At 46.0% G+C, this 25,035-nt stretch overlaps 2 protein-coding genes across 2 annotated transcripts; one reads left to right on the top strand and one right to left on the bottom strand.

Moving 5' to 3' along the window:
- Positions 1 to 203: 203 nt before the first annotated feature.
- LOC122615325 lies at positions 204 to 12,287 on the top strand. Its single transcript, XM_043790368.1, has 8 exons — positions 204 to 878; positions 2,522 to 2,813; positions 8,300 to 8,545; positions 8,784 to 10,737; positions 10,796 to 10,894; positions 10,958 to 11,207; positions 11,269 to 11,357; positions 11,419 to 12,287. The coding sequence occupies exons 2-8, from the start codon at positions 2,648 to 2,650 to the stop codon at positions 11,630 to 11,632; spliced, it is 3,018 nt and encodes a 1,005-aa protein (XP_043646303.1). The 5' UTR covers positions 204 to 878; positions 2,522 to 2,647; the 3' UTR covers positions 11,633 to 12,287.
- A 1,846-nt stretch (positions 12,288 to 14,133) lies between these two features.
- Positions 14,134 to 24,805, bottom strand: LOC122613619 (sestrin homolog). Its single transcript, XM_043787863.1, has 8 exons — positions 24,673 to 24,805; positions 18,171 to 18,356; positions 16,110 to 16,292; positions 15,675 to 16,038; positions 15,238 to 15,556; positions 14,989 to 15,172; positions 14,826 to 14,936; positions 14,134 to 14,751 (listed from the first exon to the last, which is right to left on the bottom strand). The coding sequence occupies exons 1-8, from the start codon at positions 24,721 to 24,723 to the stop codon at positions 14,665 to 14,667; spliced, it is 1,485 nt and encodes a 494-aa protein (XP_043643798.1). The 5' UTR covers positions 24,724 to 24,805; the 3' UTR covers positions 14,134 to 14,664.
- Positions 24,806 to 25,035: the final 230 nt, after the last annotated feature.

Raw genomic sequence — 25,035 nt, 5'->3', positions numbered from 1 at the left:
ATAATAATAAACGACAATATGTAATTCTGTGAAATCTTAAAAAAAGAAGGCTACTATTTTTCAAAATGGTTTTGAAAATCGAAGCAATGGTCACACTGCGTAACGGTCACGCCGCGCAACGCTGCCACCCGGTTCGTAAAATACCAACCGAACCGCTGGCTGGTATTTCTGCCCCGCCTGCGCACTGGTCACACTAGCCACCGCCTTCGCTTCGCCGCCCGCCTTCTAAATTCGATTCGTTGGTGTTTTTCGCTGCGCTTGTGTTCGTGTGTTCGCGTTGGCGCTGTCATCATCATATCGCATCGCTCCGCTCCGAAAACCGTGCCAATTGTCCGTTTTTTATCTGCCAGCGAGTGCGTTTTTGTTGCCCGCCAACCGGCCGGAGTCGCAAATTCACGTGCAGCATTCTCCAATTGGCCGAGTGCCTCTAAAACGGTGCAACAAGTGGTTTTTACACTTTTTACCAACCTTCAGTTCAAAGTGCCTAACAAACACACTCACACACATACACCTACATAACCTACCTGACCAGCGCGCATATGTGTGCATGAGTGTGTGAGTGATACAACAACAACAGCAGCAACATAGCTACGAAAATAACTAACTGCTTTCGTCGCAGTTTTTCTGCAAGTGTATGGGTTAATTGCGCCGAAAAATGTTAATTAATTGAAGCCCAATTGGAAATCGCCAGTGGAATAGCAGTATAGTATAATAGTAGTGACACGAAAAGCTAAAACTAAGATCTGATCGCAGATCTGGTGAGAAATCCCAAACGCGAGGATCTGTATCGCGTGTGTGTGTCAATCAATTTAAATATAGATCACAAGTGCACTTAAACAAACAAAAGGGAAAAAGACAAACAAGTGATTAACTGACAGGTAATTATAACTGCTCTTCTTTTGCATATATTTTGCGCGTTTTCTCTGGCAGATGTTATTTTCCTTTCCTTTATTGTTTTTACCTTTCTTTAGCCATCGCATCGCGCACTTGTCCACTCTTTCGCTTCTAATAAGACTCTTCTTTTTATCGGTGTGTCTGGAGTTTCTTGTTTTGCCACCCATACACTCGCACAAATACCTGTACAGCGCACGGCACACACACACACGTCGGCTGATTGGAATGTGTGTGCTTTGTTGTTGCCGTTCTCAATACATATTTGTTGTCAACGGTTTTTGCTTATCAATTGGAAAGCACAAACACAGCTACACCTGCAGTTCTTATTGGCTACCTCTTATTACAGCCCTCCTGTTGGATAACAATAATGAGTGGCAAGTTCTGTTACGCCTGGCAAAATAGTAATATGCACTCCTGGGAGCTGGCGCTTTTCATTTTCCATTTCCGCTGCACATTTGTACCTTTCTTTCTGTGTCAATCACCTGTTCTGCAGCGCTGGCACTTTTCACATGCCAACCGGCGGCAAAAAGCAGAGGCAGCAACAAACAAATTAAAACGTGATATATATAGCCATAGCCCCGACGAGGTGCCAACTTTTGATCGCCAACTTTTGATTCCCACCGAATTCCATTCGAAAAGTCCAACCAAATCCCATTGTGCTCAGAGTCTTATTTGCACTAATCCCATGCAAATTCCAATTGGCGCGTTCCCATACAGTCCATCATCGCTATGTTGAATATCCTCTGGCGATCTAACGGTAGTTTGATTTTTGTAGATTAGCTCTTGTCAAGCTGAAATGGCTCATAAATCTTTAACTGAATGAGAGCAGATATGCAATTTTTTAATCATTTACTGTTCGGTTCTATGTACTGATTGTGGCCTAGCGAGTTTTCACTGTTTTCAGTCACCGATTTTGGCGGTTTCGAAATTCCCTGCTGGCAACACTGATGCCAATTCGCCGTGACGTGGACTCCTGCTTTCGCCGCACAGTCAGCTGGCTGAATTCGCCGGTGTTTATGTTGTGGGCGCAGGAAACTGCCAGTTGATTTCAAACTTTCGAGCGGCGCGCAAGGACATGCCGCAAGGATACGGAAGTCGCAGCCCCTAGGAACGGAAGCAACTCCTTCGTACGTGCTCCATTCGCTTGAGTCTGTGCTCCTCAATTATTCACGAGGCAAAACAAAGTTTATGGCTCTGCAACCGCCCGCCGTTGCTTCGAATATTTTCAACTAGTGCAAGGCGAGCCACAAAAACAATGCAATGCAAAAGACAAGTGTCGAGCTAGAGAGTGAGAGGCACATAGCGAGCGGGAAAGAGAGAGCGACAGCAGCCGCTCAAGTGGCAAAGTGCAAATGTATTAAATAAATAACGAAACGAAGCTGCACAGCGAGAAAAAATCACTTTAATTATGAACTTTTTGCGATCCTCATAGAGTAAAGTAAAGTTGGGCCAACGCGAGATGCGAAAGTTGAGCTCATCTAGTTTCTCTCAGTGCGAACTAATATGTGCCTGCGGTTTGGCTAGTTTCTGCCCTGCCTTTTGGCCGGCTTTCTAGGCGCATTGCATAAGTGTTGGCCATTTCACCTCACTCACTCACGCTCTCCCCTCCCTCCCCCTCTACCCACAGATAAGCAGCCGACGTGACGTACTCGGGCGGATTAATAATTGAGCAGATAGCGGATAGCGGATAGCAGATAGCAACTAGCAGATATCAGATAGCGGATAGCGGATAGTGGACACAGCAGGCCCCGCAATGGAGTCCATGGAGTACGAGATGGCACGCAACATGACGCTGCTCTTCTTCCTGGAGCGGCTGCTGGACAAGGGCGAGCCCCGCACCGTGCACGACCTCTCCTGCCAGTTCGGCAACAAGGAGTTCACCAAGGAGATGCGCCAAATCGCCGGAGGCAGTCAGTCGGGTAAGTTCAGCAATCCTCCTTATGATTGCCACTTCGAAACTAGCAATCCACCATAGGCCCACACATACACCATAGATCTAAGATGCAAGTAAAGTGCAAAGAAAAAAGTCTGGCATATTGATTGAATTGGAAACAGCGCTCTTTAATCGGAAAACTGGATCGAATAAAGCTCAAGAAAGTGCGCTGAAAATGCCGTGGCATTCAAGTAGCTCTCATTTAAAATGTCGCCGGCCGAGCCTGAGAAATTGGAAACGTGCACGCGGTGGAAAGCAGCAGTGGACAGTGGACACTGGACAGCGGACACTCTTGTTCGGCTGCGGAACAAACATATTTGTGCACCTGCGGGTTTGCGTTGTTTGTCACAGTCACAGTCGATGATTGTGTTGTGCATGTTGCCTTCGAGTGGTCGGCGTCCAAGTGCACATGTCATTGCCGTTTCCATTTCCAATTGCAACTGCAATTGCGATTGCGATTGCCAGTTTGCCGGAGGGGAGTTTGTGCGCCTCATTTTCCATCTGCCGGTTCATCTCAATGCCAAAAACCACAAAAACATGCCAAGGGTTTATCGCCTTTCATTGCAGCCGCCGCCAAACTGCAATCGATAATGCTCCCCCCATTATGTTGTCCACAAGTGGCATGGGTGTTGGTTTACAACTGGTCTACGAAAAACAGGCAAAGACTCGAGATTCTCGACGTACACGTGTTGTACTTCCATTGACAACTCGGCACATGGAAAACTCGGAGCCACGCTGTTTATCAAAGTGCACGGTTAACTAAAGAGAGCGACTAAAAATAGCCGCAACAAACAACTTTCGGTTTTTATAAATAGCCACCACTTAGCTGGGAGTTGGAAGTTGGGAGTTGCGAGCTGGGAGCTGGGAAGGTGCAATGCACTTTCCCTCGAGCCGGAGATATGTGAAGACATTTGTTTGATGTTCTCACTCCGGAGCAGGGGGTTTTGAAAAAGAGCCACAGGAAATGGCACGCATTTGTTGGCTCCGCACCTCAGGGATTAATAGCAAATCATTTAGCTCCACGGAATCATCTTGAACTTGAGTTTGTGTGGGAATGGTTTTAGAACTTTGCTAATTAAAAGAACATTACGCATGTACTGTAATTTTATGATTTTTCGCTAGATTTTTCGCTAGAAAGTAGTGGACCAAATATGGAATGTCTCACCTTGTTGAAATCGTGATAAAATTCCCCATCCAGTGGTGTGCCTAGTTGCAAATGTTGATTTTGGCCATTTTTCGCAAAATTTGATGATGGTACCCCTTATAAAAAATGCAAAAAATGCCAAAATTTTGAATTTTTGGAAATCTGCAAAAAAGTGATAGGGATCGTTAGTTTATGTAAAAAGCTGCACAAAACGGTTAAAACATTCGCTCTGCTATCATTTTAGGCCAAGTTATAATCAAAGATCTGTTCGAGAATATCAACTTATAGCCATAATTAAGTTGTCACATCATACACCGTGACAAAATTGTCACAAACCCTGCTCTAGCCTTTCACACTCTTCGAATCCACTAATTGCAACAAGAAAACAAACATTTAACAAAATGTTTATCACATTTGTTGATTTTTTACCCATGTGCGTGACTCTGCCGCCAAGACAAATGGTGTTTACCCCGGGTGAGCAACATTTTCCGCCGAAATAGTTTAGTCTGCGACTTAAAGCGCTGGTTTTACTTTTGGCCAAGAACGCAATAGAAAAGGTAGGGAAAGTTCAGGGAAATATGCGGCGGGCACGCAAATCGCAGCAGGATTAGGAAAACAGACTAGGAAAATGAGTTAATGGGAAATGTCAAGGTCTTGTAATTATAAATAGAAAAGAGTCAGTTGGATATTCAGGAATGGAACTATCGAGCTAGTGATAAGCAGTTCCTTGGACAATGACAATAATGGCAACCCCATTTCGGCCACTAAGCCCGGTTTGTAGCCCACTGGGACAGAGCTGAAATCCCAATATCACAAACATATTTTATGCCTCTTCAGTTTTGTCAACGTGTTGTTTGCCCAACTTATAAGCCGTTAAGGCCGATGGGACCGCATTTTGCACCCCGGCGACTGCCGCCCACAATAGACCCATCCGCATCCGATTTGCCCATTATGCGGCTTTTGGCCAGGAAACTTTGTAATAGAAAAGTGTCGATTACGTGACAAAAATGTTCAATTGAATTTCAATAAAATTGCATGATATTCTGGGGACCGGAGACGGAGACCACATCCAAATCCAAATCCATTTGTTGCTTCAATAATAAATGGAGGTGTGTGTGTGCCACCATGCATATTCCCATTCCCCAGCGATTGATGAGGGTTCTCTCTCTCTCTTTCTGGGGGGAAAACATTTTCGGGAAATTAACGTTGAAAGCAATTTTGTAGCAAGAGGTAGAGGGAGAAACTTAAACGTCGTTTATTGGGTTAGACAAACAGTTTGGAGAGTTTGCTGAACTGAAACTCGTTAATGGCGAGCTTAAATTTCGCTGCTAATTTAACGGCCTGCCAGAAGTAAACACGACCATTTAGCTCAGTTTCTCAGTTTATCGTTTTGCCATTTTGACTTGCCAGCGGCTTTGAATAATTGCACACACACAAAATGTGAAAAATATACAAAATAGAAAAAATAGTAAAAATATGTGGAAAAAAAGCACTCGCACCAAAACAGGCCAAGCCTTTTGCGAAGGTTCGCAACTGTTTTTCTGTGTGTGTTTATTTTTCGCTTTGCGTAATCGATTGCCAAAGCAAACAAAACACACGGGCAACTGGCAAAAAGTTGTCACAGCAAATGAAATAAATACTTAAGCTACACAGAAATCAATTTTGGAACTAATGACATAGTTGGTTTATTCACACAGCCGAATGAAAAGTAGAAAATCAAGATAGAGTGCTGTCTGAAATACCATGGAATATACATGGAAACTTAGTGGAATAACTTACTTGAATCGATTGCAAATGCTGTAACTCTTTGCTGTTCATTGATTATCAATTTTTAAGCATTTTTGTATAGCTTAGCTGACTTTAGAGTGATTGGCTGTTCGATCTGCCAACTAATTTCGCTTGAAGCTTTTGCGTTTTCGCCACGCATTTGAATTTCTGACATTGTCGTAAATTTAACGATTTTATGTCGAGGGGAGGAAATCCTTTAACGCCTGCCAGCCGGCGCTCCCTCCTCCTTAACCCCTGAAACCCCCGGAAACCCGCGGAAATCCACCCGGGAAATCCCCCCTCAAGTTCCACATTTCCCGGCATTTTAACTTTTTCTTTCCTCGAAGAAAATGGAACTCGCATTGATTTTTGACATTAATTGCAAAGGGCGAAGCATTTTGTTTAAGACGAAAGTGAGTGTGGCACTCATTATTTGCGAAGAGTGTGCCATTTGTTTCTAATTGATCGCTGCTAACCGTTTTGACCGTCAGGACGCTGTGATGAGGCGGAACTAATGAGTTCCTAATGAAGTCACGACCCTGAGAATGGTCTACGCTGGAGGAGATGGATGGAGGAGATGGGGTGGATGGCTCCCAGCCCCCCAAGTGAGTCATAAAATCCGGAGTTTACGGCCAGACATAACCCTTTACCTGGCTGCTCCTCACTTCCTTACTTTTCCTCACTTACATTTCGATTCACAACATCCCGGGGAAGTGCTTCCATTTCGTTTCGTTTGGTTTTACGTTTTACGCTTTCTTCAATAAGCGGCAAGGCATAAATATACATAAATTTATGGCGAGTGTCCTCGGTGCATTTGAAAATTGCCACCGCAAAAAAATGTGTCCAAGTGGGTCGAGCCGTAAAATGCGGCAGTGCTGCCCCAAAGACGCCCAAAAACACAAAAAAAAACACCCCAAATCCGTAACACCTGCTCCACATTCACTTTGGCGGGCGGCTGGCGGCTGGCGGGTGCTGCCAAAACAGTTTGCTTGCCAAGAATTGCGGCTAAGCACACAGCACAGCCGCAGACAAATACAAATATTAGCCCGCCAAGTGGCCAAGTTGTATATATTTGGGCACATTACATTACATATTCGTGCTGGGCGTCCGCCATCGGTAAATATTAATATTGATACGCCATGAACTTCGATTTGTTCCACAAATTTCAATTTCTCTAAGTAAACATAAAATTGAATTACGCTCGAAACCCCTTTTGGTTCGACCTCCTGTTCCTTGGGCGGTGCAAATGACTAGCCATTTGTCAGTTTTGTGGCTCATTTGGCAGCCGGGAATTGGGATAACGAGATGTTTGCTCGGGGATTACACTACGATTGACTGGCCAAATCCGTGGGCATTTCAGCTAGCTAGCGCACACCTTGCATAATGCCAGTCCGATTTCATCAATCAGCGCTCGCTTTCTTATGCGACTTTACTACAGCCGAGTTGTGTCAAATGCAATTGAATTAATTCATGTCTGGCATTATGGAGCCAAATTCGAGTGACACGCAACAAAACCCCTGATCTATCCATCGCTGCGCGTTGTCTTGTCACGTCATATCACCCAAAACCAAAACCAAACAATGCCGAGCACAGCAGATGGCTTTGTGGGTGGAGAGGGTGGCGCTGGTACAATGGGACACATGGAGGCTAGTGCTCATCGCATTCCTACCAATTGCGGATGATGAGCTGGAAGTGGATGTGGATGTGGAAGTGGTGGGTTGGGTTGGGATGCCCCGTTTTGGGACGCCGCGGCGGCAACTACGAGTATGACCTGATTTATCAAATAAATGGTTCGCTGGCTCACTCAGTCGATTCCACGGCCTGAGTGCATTCACTTTTCATTCGGTTGGCACTACACTGAGAACAATTAAGCGTTGTCAGAGGGGTAGCTGCTTCTAAATACTATGTTACACATATTTAAACGAACCATTAGGACCTAAAATCACTCTTACACTTTATGTGTCAATCCTAAATGGTTTCTAATTGAAACGAGCATATTTAATCTCCCAGTGCAACTACACAAAGTCAAATCTGCGGCAGAGCTTGCCTCATTCATGCAATTGTAAACTAACTTTGAATCCAGAAACTTTAGCCAACTTTACAAACCAAATCAACAACACAGAAGCAGAAGCAGGCAGTACAAAACACTCATGATTATTCATACGTAGACATCCACATACATGTGGCACATGCGGATGGATGTGAGCCGTCATTTGATGGTTATGCGATTAAACAATGTTGTTAATTATGGGAATCCAGGCACATGTTTCCCGCTGATATAAGCACGAATCAGAGCAAAGTTTTCACAATCCAGTTGTCGAATTGTTAAAGTTGGGAGTTGAAACCATCAGGTTGTGCCCGGGATTTAACCAACTATGCTACACTAAGTACTTACGCTTCTTTCGAACGCACTTTCCGAGTTGACAGATTGAAAGTAAATTAATTACGCTGGCGTAGCTGCAACATTTTTACTGCATTAGCCACCCACTCGCATCGATGGGCGGGCTCACCCCTAATGGCCACCTAATTGTAATTGACATCTTTGCTCCGGCGATTGACAGGTCTGAAGAAGTTCCTCGCCCAGTACCCGGCCATATTTCTGGTGGACGGCGACTACGTCCAGGTGAACGCCTATCAGCACCACAACGCGGACGACGGCGGCTGCGGGGGCAAGCGGGACTACATCCAAGAGGCTAAAGACTACTTCAAGAACAAGATGCTGCAGTACGGAGCGGCTGCCGAGGTGCCCGTTCGCAGTCTCCTGGGCCACCGGTCGCAGGCGTCTCCCCAAGTGCGTCACATATCGGGTGAGTTTTATAAACGGACGGAATAACGGAAAGGAAGTGTTCACAATCACGGCTGCCACTCAAAACTAATGGACGTAATGCGAAACGACGGTGTTACTGCACACCGGCAAATTATTCGGGCATTAAATCGATAAATATGAACAATAGCCCAGTCTTTATTAGCATTTAAAGTGGCAACCTGGACTGTAACTACATATGCATCAGAAGCCTCATCTAACCCTCGTCATTTTCCACACAGGCCAACACATCAAGGAGTTCACCGACTTCCTCATGAAGCACACGGACACCTTCAAGGTGACGGACGACTACGTGATGCTGGTGGGCTGTGAGAACATGACGGATCTGCCGGCGCGGGATCGCCTCCATCTGCCGCAGTCGAACATCGATACGCGAGGCACGCAGCAGATGCTGGACTTCTTTGCCCAGTGCATCGAGGTGAAGGGACCGTTGCTGGTGGACCAGTTGTTCCACCTGCTGACCACCAACTTCCCGCAGGACCAGTGGCTGCGCATGTTCAAGACGCCGGGCGACTTGAGCTCCTTCCTCAAGCTCTTCGCGGACTGCTTCCACATCCAGGCCAATCTAGTCACCCTGCTGCAGAAGCCCAAGCTCAGCGACACGCACATCCAGCAGGCACAGGCCCAAACCCGGGAGCAATTCAATGCGCTGAACAATAACAACAGCGCCAGCACTCGCAAGCAGGAACCAACACCTGGAGTTGGAGTTGGAGTTGCTGGAGTTGTCAGCTCGGTGCAGCAGAGACTGCAATCGCCGGCACTGCGGAGTAATGGCCACACGAACAACAACAATGGCAGCAACGGCAGCAATAATAATAACAACAACAGCATTGCCTGCCCCAACTTCAAGCTGAATGCCCCCGTTTCGAATGTGATGGGTGGACAGAGCCAGGGCCAGTTCGGGCAGCCCAAATCGGAGCCAAGCTCTGGCTTCGACAGCTACGTGCCCATGTCGGAGCTGAAGCTGGAGAACCTGTGCGAGAACAACTATCCCAGTGCGAACACCTGCTACGGGCCCATTAATAACCCCAGCCAGCAGGCGCTGCAACTGCAAACGCAGCAGCAACAGCCGCCGCAGCAGGCGACGCAGAATCCGGCGGAGCAGCGTTTGAATAGTGTTAACCAAACGCTGAAGCAGCGCATCAACACCCTAGTTATACGGACGCTAGCCGAGAACCTGGAGAAGGACAAGCAATCGCTGGCCAACCAGCAGGGCGGGCCCACTTCCCCGCACGCCAGTCCCGTGCATTCCATTGCCAATACGAGTTCCAACCAAAATGCCAGTAGTGCTGCAAACAACGCCAATAGCAACTCGAATGCAAATCCGAACAATGCCAACCACTCACCTAGTCATAGTTACTTCGTCGGCGACACCTGGAAGATAAAGGTGCTGCAGAACACCACGGTGATAGCGAATGTCAAGCAGTCGGTGTTTGTGACCGACATCATACTCAAGTATGCGGCCAAGAACGAGAACATAGTGGTCTCCCTGGACTGCGAGGGCATCAACCTGGGCCTGAAGGGCGAGATCACCCTGATTGAGATTGGAACGACACGGGGCGAAGCCTTCTTGTTCGATGTGCAGTCCTGTCCGGCGATGGTCACCGATGGTGGACTGAAGACCGTGCTGGAGCACGACCAGGTAATCAAGGTGATACACGACTGCCGCAACGACGCTGCCAATCTGTATCTGCAATTTGGCATCCTGCTGCGGAATGTGTTCGACACACAGGCCGCACATGCCATCTTGCAGTATCAGGAGAGCGGCAAGCAGGTCTACAAGGCCAAGTACATATCGCTGAACTCGCTGTGCGAGCAGTACAACGCCCCCTGCAACCCCATTAAGGATCAGCTGAAGCAGATCTACCGCAGGGACCAGAAGTTCTGGGCCAAGCGACCCCTCACACGCGAAATGATGCTGTACGCAGCGGGAGATGTCCTGGTGCTCATCCACGATCAGCTTTTTGGCAACCTGGCGCGGCAGATCAAGCCGGAGAATCGGGCTCTCTTCTCCGAGCTGTGCACCGAGCAAATACTCATGCAGATCAAACCCAACGAGGTCAAGATACGCAAGAAGCAGCGCAAGGTCAGCACCGAGGTGTCCGATCTCAAACAGAAGCTGGCCCAGACCAGCAAGAGCATTGTGCTCTCCAATCGCGAGATACGCTTGCTGCGGTACGTAATGGTCTACCTCTAAATATTACTAATGTTAATCTGTTTTCATAACTTACAGCTATATGGACCTAACAGAGGATGAGAAGGAGCGCCTCAAGGGCTACTACAAGGTGGCGAAGAAGCTGGAGAAGATGGAGTCCGCCGGCAATCCCAACAAGTGGGTTTGAATTAATTCCAAAATAAACAACCATCCAACTGACCATTCTAATTGTGCTTCCAGAGACCAAAGTGACTCAGAGGATGAACCAGAGCCGAACGAGAACGACGCCTTTCCCAGTTTGGATTCGGTGCCCTCGGACAACTCGCTTTCGGGCACTTTTTCGCCACGCTTCAGTTCAGAGCCACCCAGCCTGACTGAATCCATGCAAATGCTGGAGGAGATTCTCCAGAACAAGTCAATGGATCGCATCGCCCGTATTGACAAGCTGGAGGCCATTCTGACGACTGCCACCTCGCTGCCATGTGAACAAGTTAGTACTGACACGTCGATTACTCATTTATTAGATTTCATTAATGCTTTTTTCATTCCAGATTATAGCTTCTAATTCTATGCAAGAGCAATTGGGTTCGAGCATTGCGACCACCGAGAATCTGCAGATTATACGCGAGAAATCCAAAAAGTTAGTGCTGAATTGTGTGTTATCCCTATAAATAATAACTACTGAAACACTCTGCTTACAGCATTAAGAACTGCAATTGCCAGGGCGAGCGGAGTGTGACGCCCATTCTGCGAACGACTGACAAGCGAGTGGTGAAGCTGGTGGACGCCGAATCGCAGACCCTGAGTACCGGCGACGTGGTCATCACCAAGATCTTCTTCCAGGACGAGCACGAGCGGGCCAAGGAGGCGGCCCTGCTGAGCAACTCGCCCGCGAAGCGTGTGTCTCCCACATAAACTTTTCGACCTTCGAACAATGATTCCTAACAAACAAAGCGCAGACATACTACGTATTATTATTTTGTTTTATAGTCGAGGGGCTTGGCCTTGGGTCCCTCGACGCTTAACGACTTTGCAATAACTTTCATACCCAATTGAGAAGCAATATATTTTGTGCCTAGATGTTGAACATTGCAATAACAATAATATATGATCTACCAATTGTTAACTACTCGCCCCCGGCCCCATTCCTTTTATATAACAATCGACAAGCCTTGGCGATGCAATCTAGCGAATCCCTCTTCTCTGGAAAAGCTTACGAGCCTGAGAATCTGTGTGGAATTCGATGAGCAGCGCCAAACAGAACTAAAATTAAATCTGCGTTGGACCAATGTGTATTAAATCGTAATGAAATTATTAAATGCAGTTTTCTAGAGGTTTCCTAATATCTTTGTCGCCATATCAGAAGAGAACTTATTGTATTTTAACCATAATATTTTATAAACCGAATCGATTATTCAACTCAATTTAAGTTTAACCAAACAATCTTCTTAATTATTATCAAATTGTGTAGTCAATCTAAGTAAATGAGAACTAATTGTAATGAAAAGAATACTGAAATGGTACGATTATAAATTATATATCTAATTGAATAAACATGTATATACCAACATTAGAGAGGACTATTTCTTTTCGGGTTGCTTTATTAGACACCAAACACCAAGAAGATAAAAACACTTATAATTCTGTGTGCTTACATATAAGTAATACAAGTTAAGCGCGAGATGGAGATCTCCAAAGAGCAGTCACAAAATTTTGGGTATCGCAGTTCGGCTGATCTATCACATAGAACAAGCGTTGGTAAATAGTATGGTTAGTTGGTAAATAGTGTGTTTTATCTGAGAAGAAATATTTCGATTTCAAAACGTACAATCGAGTTACTCCTTATTTGTCTTTCGTTTGAAGTTATGAAGTGGTGCTCTCTTGTGGTTTCTTATAGTACGTAGTGTATTTATGCGATCGTTTTTCATTCAAGATTAGACTGGACACCAAAAATCGACGGATAAAATTATTTCCAACGGGAAATTGTTTGATTTAAAGTCACATGTACATGTACGAGTATTTGGATTGTTGAACACCCATTTTAAATTTGTGTAAGCCTTCTTCTAAGTATACTTTTGCTTAATTCTAGAAAGAGCCACTGCTCGAAAATATGTATTCATGATTTGACCAAAACACTCAACATTAAAATATGCTTAGTCTCTAATTTATCCAGCAATTGCATTGCCACCCTTAAAATCGCGGTATTTTCGTTAAATTCGTTCATATTTACTCACTTTAAACAGCCTTGTTTGAGCTCTTGTGTCTTAATAATATGCACTTATGACTTAAAGAGTTTCACCTACAAGTTGCACTCGCCGTTCCATTGATGCAAGAACATGTGAAGCGATTAATTTAGTCTAGTCTGTGTAATCTCTGTGTAAGGGGAAATTATACCTAGGCCAAATATATATACTTGTTCTATGTATCAATTATTTGCAAAGGAATACATGTGCCTGTATATATATTCGGTAAAATCACATCTTTGAATTGCCACAGCTCGCTAGTTTTATGTACAATGGTATCTAACTCGCTTGATGGGCCTGAAAACAATTGGAGGTCTTACAAAGCCTAATGTCGTACATACAAGTATTTGTATCTGCTTTGTAGAAACCATTAACTCGGCATTTTCCAGTTTGCTTACATGCTAGTTTTACTTCGCTTATCCTATAAATATTGCACAAATATACGTAATAGAACTGGAATTATTACTACAAATGGTTTCTAAGCTCTTCGAACTGCATTCATATTCTGTATATTTTGTATAACCCATCAAAGCGTGGAATTGAAATCCTCCTGCAGGCAGGACAACTATATTGAACAAGATCCTTAGCATTAAACATTCTGACTTAAGTATTTCGTTTGCATTTCACGCGAAACCTGCATCTCGACAAAAATGTCAAATGTATCTACACAAATGCAAAAGGTACAACCGATTTGTTCATCTGAAAGTTGTGAGTACCTCCGCTCAACAAAGGTTTCAGCCTGGAAATGGAAAGTTAGCAAGCAAGGACCAATTAAGCGTTAAAAGTTGCCATATAGCCAATTGCCTGTAGCAAGTGTATATTAAATTCGTGTATTGCCGATTAAATTGAAGCTCGGCTTATTGTATATATAGCTGACACTTGACCTCGTAACAGTGCAAGACGGGTGTCAAATGCATTACAACGACATTGAATGCCTTACAAATATATTTTAGATGCGATACACACATTACAGTCATTGATAAGCTGATTAAAATACTATCAAAATAGACATTTATACTTATTATCTCTCCATCAAAAGCTCGACAATTGCAATCACCGTTTTCTGTCCGCAACACTAAACTCAGGATAACTCAGAATAATTGTAATCAAGGACAAACAAGAGATCATAAACTGGAGGGAAGTGACGCCAAGGAGAAAAGAAAACATGGGGTGTTTAATTAAAATAAAGTTGTATTTATTGCGCTAAAATAATTAAACAAAACATAATACATATGTACAGTGATTATTGCTTGCACATTCACGAAAGGGAAACAGACAGAAAGTTTTGCTTTTGAGTTCAGCTCGATTTGGGAATTATTTTCCATCTTTGCATTGTGGTTGTATACGTGATTAATTTGCGTGTGGCTAACCATAGACACAGACTATTGTTAATTGAGTAGTAAGCGATTCACATTCATTTAATGGACACCGATATCGAATGGCTATTAATTGCTGTCCATGCAGCTCAGCATTTGCTTCTTTCTTTTTGTAAAAAGTGTGTCTTTCAAAGTGTGTCTTTCAAAACAGTGTTTTAGCGGTTCTTTCCGCCTTTGGGATCCTGCAGTCTGCGTTTCCGTTTCCGTTTCGGCGAATTTCCGATGCGCTCTCAAAATAACAAAATGTTTTATGCATGTGTGGGTATGTGTGTGGTGGTGAGTTGTTTTTGGGCGTGTATATATACGTATGTTTATTCACTTAATGAGATCAAGTCATATAGCGCATTATCTCGCGCAGAGCATAGAGTAACTCGGCCTGATTGCGGGCTTCCATTATCATCAGATTCACATGAACCTGTGGGCCAGATATCAGATAGAGGCGATTAATGGCTGTGCAAAAACCACGCAGACCGGGTAAATTCCACTCACCTTTTCACTATCCTGCAGCTCGACGAGCACACTATCGTAATCCTTGGTGGTAATTCGCTCGGGGAAGCAGCAGGCTGTCTTTATAAACATTTTCAAGGGGCGCACGAGGAGCTGGGAGCAGAAATGTTACTTCCAATTCTTCATGCCAAAGCTGTGTTCTTACCTGGTTCACCTCACCATAGTCGTAGTCGTCGTGGCGAATGCCGTAGATGCACTGGATGTAGTTCCAAATGGCGCGCCGGAACTTGGACGTGTCCACATTCTTGATGCCGCCCATGGTGCAGTACGTGAGATTGTAGGCGGCCCGAAACTTGGCGTCCAAGAAGGTGCCCACATCGTTGTACAGCCTGGCGTGCATGGAAATGGACAATGTTTAGTACGAGTGGGACAACAAGTGTGGCGCATCACTCACCCGTCCACCAGCGAGTAGCCGTGATCCTCCCAGGAGTAGTCCTGGATGCGAAACGTGTTGATGCTCTCGGTGCCGCGGCGGGCAAAGTCCTGGTAAATGAAGTTGGCATCGTCCACGTAGTGCGACAGGTTGGTGGGCACGGACACAGTCGCCTGCGGAGTCACGGCCGCCAGCTCCGCCGTTTGCTGCTCCACCTTCTGGAAGCGGCTGCTCAGCTCCGCCTCGCTGCACTCGTCCTGCTTCTGGGACAGGACCTTCATGCGCTCCATCAGCGCCTCCACACTGATGCCGTGCTGCTGCGGCAGTTGCTGCGCCGTGGCTGCAAGTGCATCAAGTTAGTCAAGGACTCGCAGGGAAATTAAGTATCCAGTAAGGACTTCTTATAGCAACAATTTACTTCAAGTGAGAAGCCTTTAGGTATCTTGCTGAGCACTCACCCAAATATCCATTAAGGGCCGTTGCATCGGATCCATCCGCAGCCGCAGACGCGGAGTCTGCTGGAGCTCCTCCATTACTGCTCGCTGCGGTCTGGCTATTGTAATCCGGATTTGCATTGTTGAGCGAGATCTCCGCCAGCACGGGCTTGCCCTTCTGCAGATCCGTCGGCGAGGTGGGCGTGATGAGGATGGTGGGGGCCACTGCAGCGGGCGGACTCTTCAGCTTGGGACTGGACAGTCCGTCCAGCTTTTGTGTGAGGCCGCAGGAAAACACAAAGGACGACAGCGAGTGGAAGTGCGAGAGCAGGACCATGGCGTGCACCACCTCCGACAGCGACCAGCTGTTCTTCCCCTTCGTGAGCCGCTGGAAGAGCATAAAGTTTGCATTTTACGGATGCCGCAAATGAAGCGAAGTCCGCGTGGCGGAGTACCCACCTCGATGTGCTCCTTGCGCAGCAGCCAGGGACGATGGGCTAATATTTTATTGATATCGTATATGGCACGTAGTTTGGCGGGTATAAAGTCCAGGCCGCCCAGCCAGGCGCTATCTCCTCCCTGGTTGATGAACTCCTTCTCGTACCGCTTCACCAGATACGGACACTGATGGCGGGCAGCAGCCTGCGGTTGGAGTAAACAGAGTTCGCGATGAGTAAACAGAGATACCATCTATTTCCAGTCGCAAGTTGCTGCTCGCGTCGCATTAATCGAGACTTACTTAATACTAGCTTCCCATTGTCAGCTGCCTGCGCCTTCGCATGCGGATTTCGTTTAATCGCAAATAATATGGATTATAATAATAAGCTGCACACAGACTTTAACTTGATTTGATTCGCCCAGAAAGCAGGCCACCATCAATTATCCCACGAGAAATTCAATGATTCGCGAGGGTATTGGTTTCAGGTAACATTCTTCTAGGCCTTACGTAATTGTTTTGATCTCCTCGCCCAACCTTGGCCCCCAACCTCCAGCCCCCGCACTCCACACACTTCGCACCTCGGCGTGACCCACTATCGAAAATCCCCCAGAGCGCGGGACCTGGGAGGGATCGCCTCCGAGTGAGCCACCACCTGAATGGGTGCCAAGAATACGTGGACACCTATTTCGATCGCGGTGCGTGTGTGTGCGCCCATGTTTGTGACCCAAAACAACACATTTTCGGGCATTCAGAGCAAAAGGCCCATTGTCTGCCTCGCGTTTGGCCCCTGCCTCTCTGTTTTATTTTGTTGTTTGTCATTAAGGAGACCTGGGCAGGCAGGCAGCGGAATCGTGGCATCATGGCATCATGGCACCCTGGCACCCTGGCACCATGGCATCATGGCATGGCCTGACAGACCATCGTAAATCTTAAATAATTTTACATTCGCCGAGGCCCGAATCTAGACAAAGGCGGTGCCAGAACCCGTGCTGTTCTCTAGGCAACTCCTGGGTGCACTTTCCCGCCAAAAACAAAACATGAAATGAAAACGAAAACGAAAACGCAAACGAAAATCTCTCGTGGAAAGCTGTCCCAATTGTAATGTGTTCATTATTAGCCAACGCGAACGTCGGCCAAAATGTCACCCACAAACAGCAAAAGTATACGTACTTTTTATTGGGTTAACGATTGCTGCACACGTACAACTTGGGCCATAAATTCTACTCAGGGGCCAAGAAGCCAACTCATTTGCTCCGAATGGCGCAGAACAACAATTGAAAATGTTGAGAAATAATTGATTAATGCGTTTTGTCTATTCTAGCACTTCGATCTCCCAATTGCAGCAATGAAGATCCAAAATGAATGGCCATCAGCTGCGCAATGCATGTAACCGAGAGCATAAATCAATTTGAATTACGCATTTATTCCCCACTTTTATGGCCGAAAATGTCTATTATAGATCTTAATTATAATTGCGAGTGACTTACTTGGCGGGGGATGCGAATAACGAAAGGAATGTTAATCACTAGCAGTATGTTGCCGAATTAATAGTGCGACTAATATTCATTATATATATTTACTAACACACTTTCATGGCACTTGCAACTTAGTTCTTTGGTACTATCCTTGATGTGCCAACGAGTTCGGTGGGTAAACAATCAAAGGATAGAGGATGAATTTCATCTGGAGCTAAGCTTTGTGCTATATTTGGCCGAAAGCCATTTGAAGAGTGCCTTCGGGCACAGGTGGATTCGAATTCAACAAAAACGCGAAATCCAGCTCGAAGCCAAGATGCACAGTACGTGCTGTGAATGGGTTTTCCAACAAAAGGTCAGACAACACAAAACAATGCAAATGCGATCCAGCAGCACCGGATTCCCGCTTCGCTGTTTAGAGCTATGTGCTCCCATTCACAGCAGGCCATGTTCTCCATTGGCCCAATCAATGGCCATTGTTTCGGGCCAGTTTGGCAGCCAAATACATTTTCGGGAATAGGAATAGGAATAGGAAGGTAGAGTGCGCTGAGCTCATAGCTTTATGCATTTGAGTCGCCCATTCAGCTTGAAGCTGAGTGTACTCACAATTATGGCCAGGTAGTATCTGTAATCGTTCGGCAGCGGACCATCGCCCTTCATTATAAAGTTCTGGGTGCTCAGGAAGTGATCGTGGAACTGGGGATGGTATCCAATCACTTGGGTCACCTGATCCAGGTCATCGAGCTCGTCCATGTCAAAGTCAGATGCTCCCGTTTGCGTGGCAGCGAAACACTGAAAGATACCGGATTATGTTAGATTGCAGATTACATTACAATGGAAAAAGTGTATTTAACTCATATATGGTTTCGACAGTGAACCAATTTGCGCCAGTAAATTAAATTACTAATTAAAATCATATTCCGCCCATCGAAATACAACTATAGGGCTATAAAGGGGCAGGAGTAAATTAAATTTATTTCTGTTTAGAACAGTTCAGTGCTTGGGAAATTAAATCTTCGTAACACGAGAGCCCACACAGTGGTAATTGATATTCAAATTAACTTGGCTGCAAACGCATTGCGTATACGAGATGTGGCCCATGCCATTTGCCAGGCCTGAATTCTTTCAGGGGCATGTGCAATTTAAATTCCAGGCGAAAACTTTCGTAACTTATTCCCTGCTCGAAGCAGAAATCATAATGTGAAAACAAGAATCCGAATGCTGGGCATCACTTGGCTTTTCTGCCGTTTGCAGGCTCCCCATTTTGACAAAGTTGTCAGTTTTAGGCACCGATTTCGTCGACCATCACGTATACGCACAGTTGGCAGGAACATGGGTTCTGCGCAACTTGTGCTCCCAGCAGTGCACTCACATTGAAATGCGGAATTTAATAAGTTCGGACCTAGGGGGCGGCTATTTGCTTGATGTTCCGAGTTTTGCTGGATTTCTGGCACTCGGTAGGTTGCCGCCATCAATGGCCGGTGGCCATGGCTACTGTGGCTCGCAGTGGCAGGCACCTTTAATAAAGATTTAAGCTGCCATCAAGATGTTTTGCATCTGCAGCTGCACTAGACATAAGCCCTTTCAGGGAGCCGAGCATTGTGGTCCGCTCTATAATAGAAATTTTCCTGCCTTTGGCTTATTGCACCAGCAACACAGTAGGACCACAAAAAGGCGAAAGGGGAGCCAACTATTCAGCTGTACGCCTGTAAAATATTAATAACAGCAGGCATGTGCTCTGCCGATAACAGCTGGCCACCACGTCGTATGCTTAACGCACTCGCATGTGCTGCGAGTATCCGATTAAATGGGCAACTTAATATATTCCTAATTGGTCGATGGCCTAGACCCGCCCCAGCCCCAGCCCCGAAACCCAATGCTAATTGTGAATATCAGGTTTGGCTCTAACCTCAGATTGCACCCACTCACACCGCGCCACACCTGGGCCGGGGATGAGCCGATGGATGCCGAGTGGGCTGCACCCACGCGCCCGTGTGAGATTCATATTCATAATCGGCTAACTGGACCGCTGGCTCCGGTGGTCAACGCAGCTCATTAAGTGCCATCACTTTGCGTGATTAATTCATTCGAATGTCGCAGATGTGTCGTGTGGTGGTAGCTGCCTCCTGGGCCATAACAAATGTCGAACACGCGTAAACAAGAGTAGCGCCATTAGTCAAAGTGATTTATACGCATGCAGATCGAGGAAGCTTTGGGAAACTTTGGGCCCACCTAATGCCGCTGGCCAATTTAAATACGTCCAGTTACACTGGCTAATTAAAAGGGTGAGTCGCCGAGAGATATGCAAATGGCCCTGCGTTGACATTTCCATCATTATGGGTTCTCTGTGTGAATCCATAAATACACAAATTGGCACACTCACACCCACGCTGGCGGGCAAACCCGTTTGGAAAACAAAAACTAGTTTCTGTGACACACTACCGACCAGCAAACTAACGACCACCGACCGCCGACCGCCGACTGCCGACGAGCGACCCGATCCCAGTTCCAGTTCCAGTTTCGATCCCAGTCCACTCCGGCAGCCAGCGGCTTTGAGCGGAGCTTAGGCCAAGTTTAATGGGCATGTACACTTATAGTGCATATCCATTTCTGAGCCCCAATGCACACACACTCAAACTCACACACTACAGTCTACAGTCTGCGGTGTGTAACATTGGCACGAAGCTGGCTTTTCACTGCTTCTGCCTTGCCATCCCCTTTCCATTCCGTTTCCATCCCGTTTCCACCGCCCTTCCAGCCGCACTTCCCTCATCCGTCTCAGCCGTAACCTGTTCGTCCGCCATGGCGTATACGTGATAATTGAATCGTGCCTCCCGTGCCCGTGCTGTGGCTGCATCCACCAAAACCACCCACTTTGGGGCTCAAAAGTGTGTTAATCAACGCACTCTGACCTCAAGATGTGTTCAGGGTCTTTAGTTTCGGGAGTGTGGGATGTGTGGAACAAACAGAATGCAGCATTATTTCAATTATTGCAAGCGAGAGACTGACAACATGTAACATGACGCATTTCTGAATTAAATGGCACTGATGATATTAGATACAAACATCTAAACCAGCCTGCAAATGAAATGTGACTAATTCCCTTTGCTTGCATGCCATTCAACTCATTATTTTCCATTTTGCGGCTTTTGCTTCTGCGAATTTTGAAGACAACAAAGTCACCGGAAACGGATACACTTCGGCATGCATAAAAAGGCTCATAAAAAAGAGTGAGAACAGGGTGTTTTTCAGCCCGCCGAAAAGCAAAAAGTCGGGCAGTGGCCCCAATCAGTTCGCTGCTGGCCGAAGACTTTGCGCGCCAACTGTTAACGTGCGAGATCATGGAGCGTGGCGATTAAATCAAAGATAAAGCCTGCAGTGGGGCGTGAGAAGTGGTTGCTGTGCGAAGTGTTCACTGTACGGTGCGACTGACGAACTGAACTGGCGAGCTGGCAACTGGCAATTTGTATCTGCCGGATGCACGAGCGAACGCAACTCTTTACGCTCTTGGGCTTATGTTAATCGCGGGCAGTTAATTGCTGTAAACCTATTCTGATTTCCTTCGCACTGCGCCAGCACAAAGTAAGCCAAATTAATTAATTAGCATAATTAGCCGCGGGAAGAACAATAAATTAACTGTAGTTTCAGCTCCGCCCAAATGAGTCTGCAGAACTCATTGTCTTCGGCGAGAACTTCGGCCGCAGAACACAGAAAGCGCTGAGTGTCAACACGGCCCCAAACAGATTAAAACAAAAGCTGGTAAACAGGCAAATAAATTAGCATAAATGGTAGAATGCCAGCGAGCGAGACGGCAAGAGCGCACAGAAAGAGACGGCTAGAGGGCGAGATAGGGGGCTCCAAACAATAGGCGAGTAAACAAGTAAAGTGGAAAAAACGTCAGGTGTTATAGAAATGCAAACTGAAAACAATGACAGCAAACAAAATCTATGAAAGTGCGAGGCGTGGAAAACAATAATAAAATAATAAGCCTGAAAAGTGAGCCTGAGTGCCAAATACGCTCTCTGTTCGTAGTTGTAAGAAAGGCTTCAAACATGAGTAGAATGTGGCCAATGCTGGTTTCCCACTTGATAAGAAGATAAACACTTGAAAGAGTGATCCAAGTAGGTTTCCCATGCCTGATTACCATAACTCGTTAGTCTGTGAGAAGAAAGTCGACGCAGCTCTTCATAGTTAGAACTATGAAAATGAGAATGAAGCATGGCAGCTTAAGCTCCTCCAAATGGGTCAATTGCTATACTCCGCCAGATCGCCCAGATCGGAATATAGCCGCCATATAGCTTATCACCGCCGTGCACCTGAGCACTACTCGTGTGCCATGTGAATCTGAATCGAGTGACTCGAGGACTGCTCACTTACACTGCTCGCAAAACCAGGTGCTTGGCTGTGTGCGTAGATAAAGCGACTTGTCTAGACGTTATAAACTATTTTTCTACAGTTCGTGACACACGAGCACTACTGCATACCCATACACAGACACTCTCGCCCATCAGAACGTGCCAGTATGGGTGATGTGTTTTCGCGAGCTGCACTTACAGTGGGGCATACTTAATTAATCCGGCAAGGGGAAGCGAAACAATCGAGCAGGCATCGCCTGATTTGCATATACACGGCTGAATAATAGGTGCAAATAACTCGTACAACTATCAAACCACTCACTACAGATACTCCTGCACTCAAGATACTCCTGCATTCAAGATACTCCTGCGTTCAAGATACTCCTGCATTTAAGATACTCCTGCGTTCACATTAGAGTACAATCATTTCTAGCTTAGATATGAAATATGAAATCGCCTAGGGAAGATACACACATAGTATACGAGTGTACTTAAATCACTTGTGCGTGTTTTTCTCGGTTCGCGTGGGAGGCGGTACGTGTTGTTCCAACCTCGGATACCTAAATAAAAAATAAAAGCTGTCTGGCACTCGAAGCGACACTTTGTCTGCTGATAAAGTGCAACAACACGGCCAACTGCTAAACGGCGAATTGCAAACGGCAAATGGCAAACAATCATGACAAATTATTAGGTCTGTGTGTCTGCACATTGTGTCTTTGTGCCAATTAATTTATATGTATAGTTGCCCGACTCTGCGAGATAACACCTGGCGATAGGAAACCCTTTGAATAATGGGCACATCGAAGCGCAGAGATCGTTCAGTTAATAAATTTTCGCTTGGGTTAACGAACTCGCAAACAAAAGCCTAAGATTCACAGATCTCTATAATTAGGCGCCTAAATTTAGCAAATAGTTTGCGGACATTTATACACTCGTGCCAGCGATTTATGTGCAAAACATAAAGCAGACTGTAAAATTGGATTTTTATGTGGGATTTATGGTAGTTGGCCATACTTGATTTGACTTGGCCCTTACGCGAAAGATAGTGTCTTCTGAGCCCGACTTCCGGCTGTAGAACTAGGCCATAGTGCATTTCTGCATGCCAGTGCGATTGATCTCAATCACTCGCCCAGCCAGTCAATCACTCAATCAGCCGCCTTTGCCACTCGGCCCGAGGCGAAAGCCTTTTTGGACTCCTGCCAGCGTGCGAATGGCGCACATCTGTTTGCTCTGCTACTTGGCCGACTGAGTGACTGGTCCAGGCACCACCCACCTCCACCCACCACCACCCACACCCACTCACTCTCGCCGAAAACAACCCACACCCACCCACTTGGCCAGCCCTCCCCACCCGCGCCTCCCTCCTCCGCACGCCACAAATTGTGTATTTTTATACAATTTATACTTTCATTGCGTAAATAAAATTCCTGGCCTGGCGCAGATGCCTGATGCTTGATGGCCGCGGGCTGTTTACGCTCGCTGTCATTGAGTATCGGGGAATGATAATTGAAATTATTATTACTTCCACTTTGATTCGCCTGCAAGTGCAGTGTGTCTGATTAAAGTGCAGCCACAGCAGGCAGTTCGCTCTTTAAAGGGCAGTTTCCATATCAAAGAACAATCAAGTTTCAGTAAGAATCCTATGGTTCCCTTTGAGTAGATTAACTCTGCTGGAAATGAGATTTTGCATTTGGAACAATAGTTGCTGATAGTGTGAGGGAAGGCATTGTTTTTAGCGGCTAATCATGTGAGTTCACTTTTCACTTTCCAGCCTACTCTAATTGAATTCATTCCAAGTCGCAATTACTCGGCATTTGCATCAATTTCGCTGATTAGCTGACCCAGTTTGGCAATCGAGTTCGCCAACAAAGTGCCAGAGTCGCCAGCTTGGCGTTATCTATTCCATAGTTCTACCATAGCTCTGCCATAGCTCTACCACAGCTCTACCGGGTCTAGATCCAAATGAGAAATATCAGAAGCTTATCAGTTCTTATCGAGCAGCGAGTAGTAGGACTTTCGCCAATGTCCGCAAGCCTTTCTGCACACTCACTGCGCATTAAAAAGTTGGCAACTCGAACTCAGTTTGGTTTGGCAAACTACTCACATTCCCCGCTTCTGATGGTTATTTTGCCAGCGTTTGCAGCATTTCCAGCTGCATTTCACATTTTTATGATTTTATCAGCATGCCTGCAACAAGAATTTCAAACAAAAGCACGCATTTTTCAAATAACATCCTTTCATATTTGCAGTGCGGTTTTAAGTTTTCCTGCCCTGGCAAAAGTTAATTACGAAGCTGTGGAAAATGTGCGCCATCCGAAAACACAAAAGCACGTATTACATTTCAGTGAATAAAGTGAAATTAATTTCAGGCTGGCCAGGCAAAAACATTGTGCATGATATGCACAGCAAATCTCGTTGGCATCGTTGATTAAAATCTCAGCTTAATAATCACATCATTAGCCAGCACCTGAAACATAATATGCTGTCAATCTGGTTCTAAGTGCACAAGCACAAGCTCGAGCTCGACTTAATTACACATTATTTTCGCTGGGCTTAATGTGCAGCGATATGTGGTTACCAGATACATATGTGGTTGCCATAGCCATAACTTCATCTCAACTATGGGTAAGGGATTAGAAGAATCAAACAACCTAATCAGCCAAACATACAGTGGTGCCTTCTAATCCTCACCAGAAAGAGTTTCATAGGACAACTACTGTCCATAGGACTTACATCTAGCTGGATGAACTTACATCTTGAGAGATTTGTCCCATATCCGCGTAGTAATCGACGGCGTAGTACATGAGTTTGGCGGAGGACTCGGGTCCAGTTGGATGTGGATGCGACGTGGTCTCGGAATCGGAGGTTGCAGTGAGTCGCAGTTGGTAGCTGCAGCGCCGATCACAGTGGGAAAATAACCAGTTCTTGCCCGGCTCTTTGTTTATGGAGCCACGAAAGTGGAGCAGCCGCCAAACTGGAAATGCACCAAAGGAGGAGGCTCGTCCGCGGATCGGATCGTATCGGATTGGATGGCTGACTTGGGGCCAAACCAGATTTTCTTTCGCTGGCCGTGCGGTTCAGGGTCTCCTTGTGCAACTTATACTGCGGCTTTTGCT

This window comes from Drosophila teissieri, chromosome 2R (genome assembly GCF_016746235.2).
Source record: "Drosophila teissieri strain GT53w chromosome 2R, Prin_Dtei_1.1, whole genome shotgun sequence".
Lineage (NCBI taxonomy): Eukaryota > Metazoa > Arthropoda > Insecta > Diptera > Drosophilidae > Drosophila > Drosophila teissieri.
Note: the sequence above shows the minus strand (reverse complement) of the source record. Positions and strands in the feature narration are given on the sequence as shown.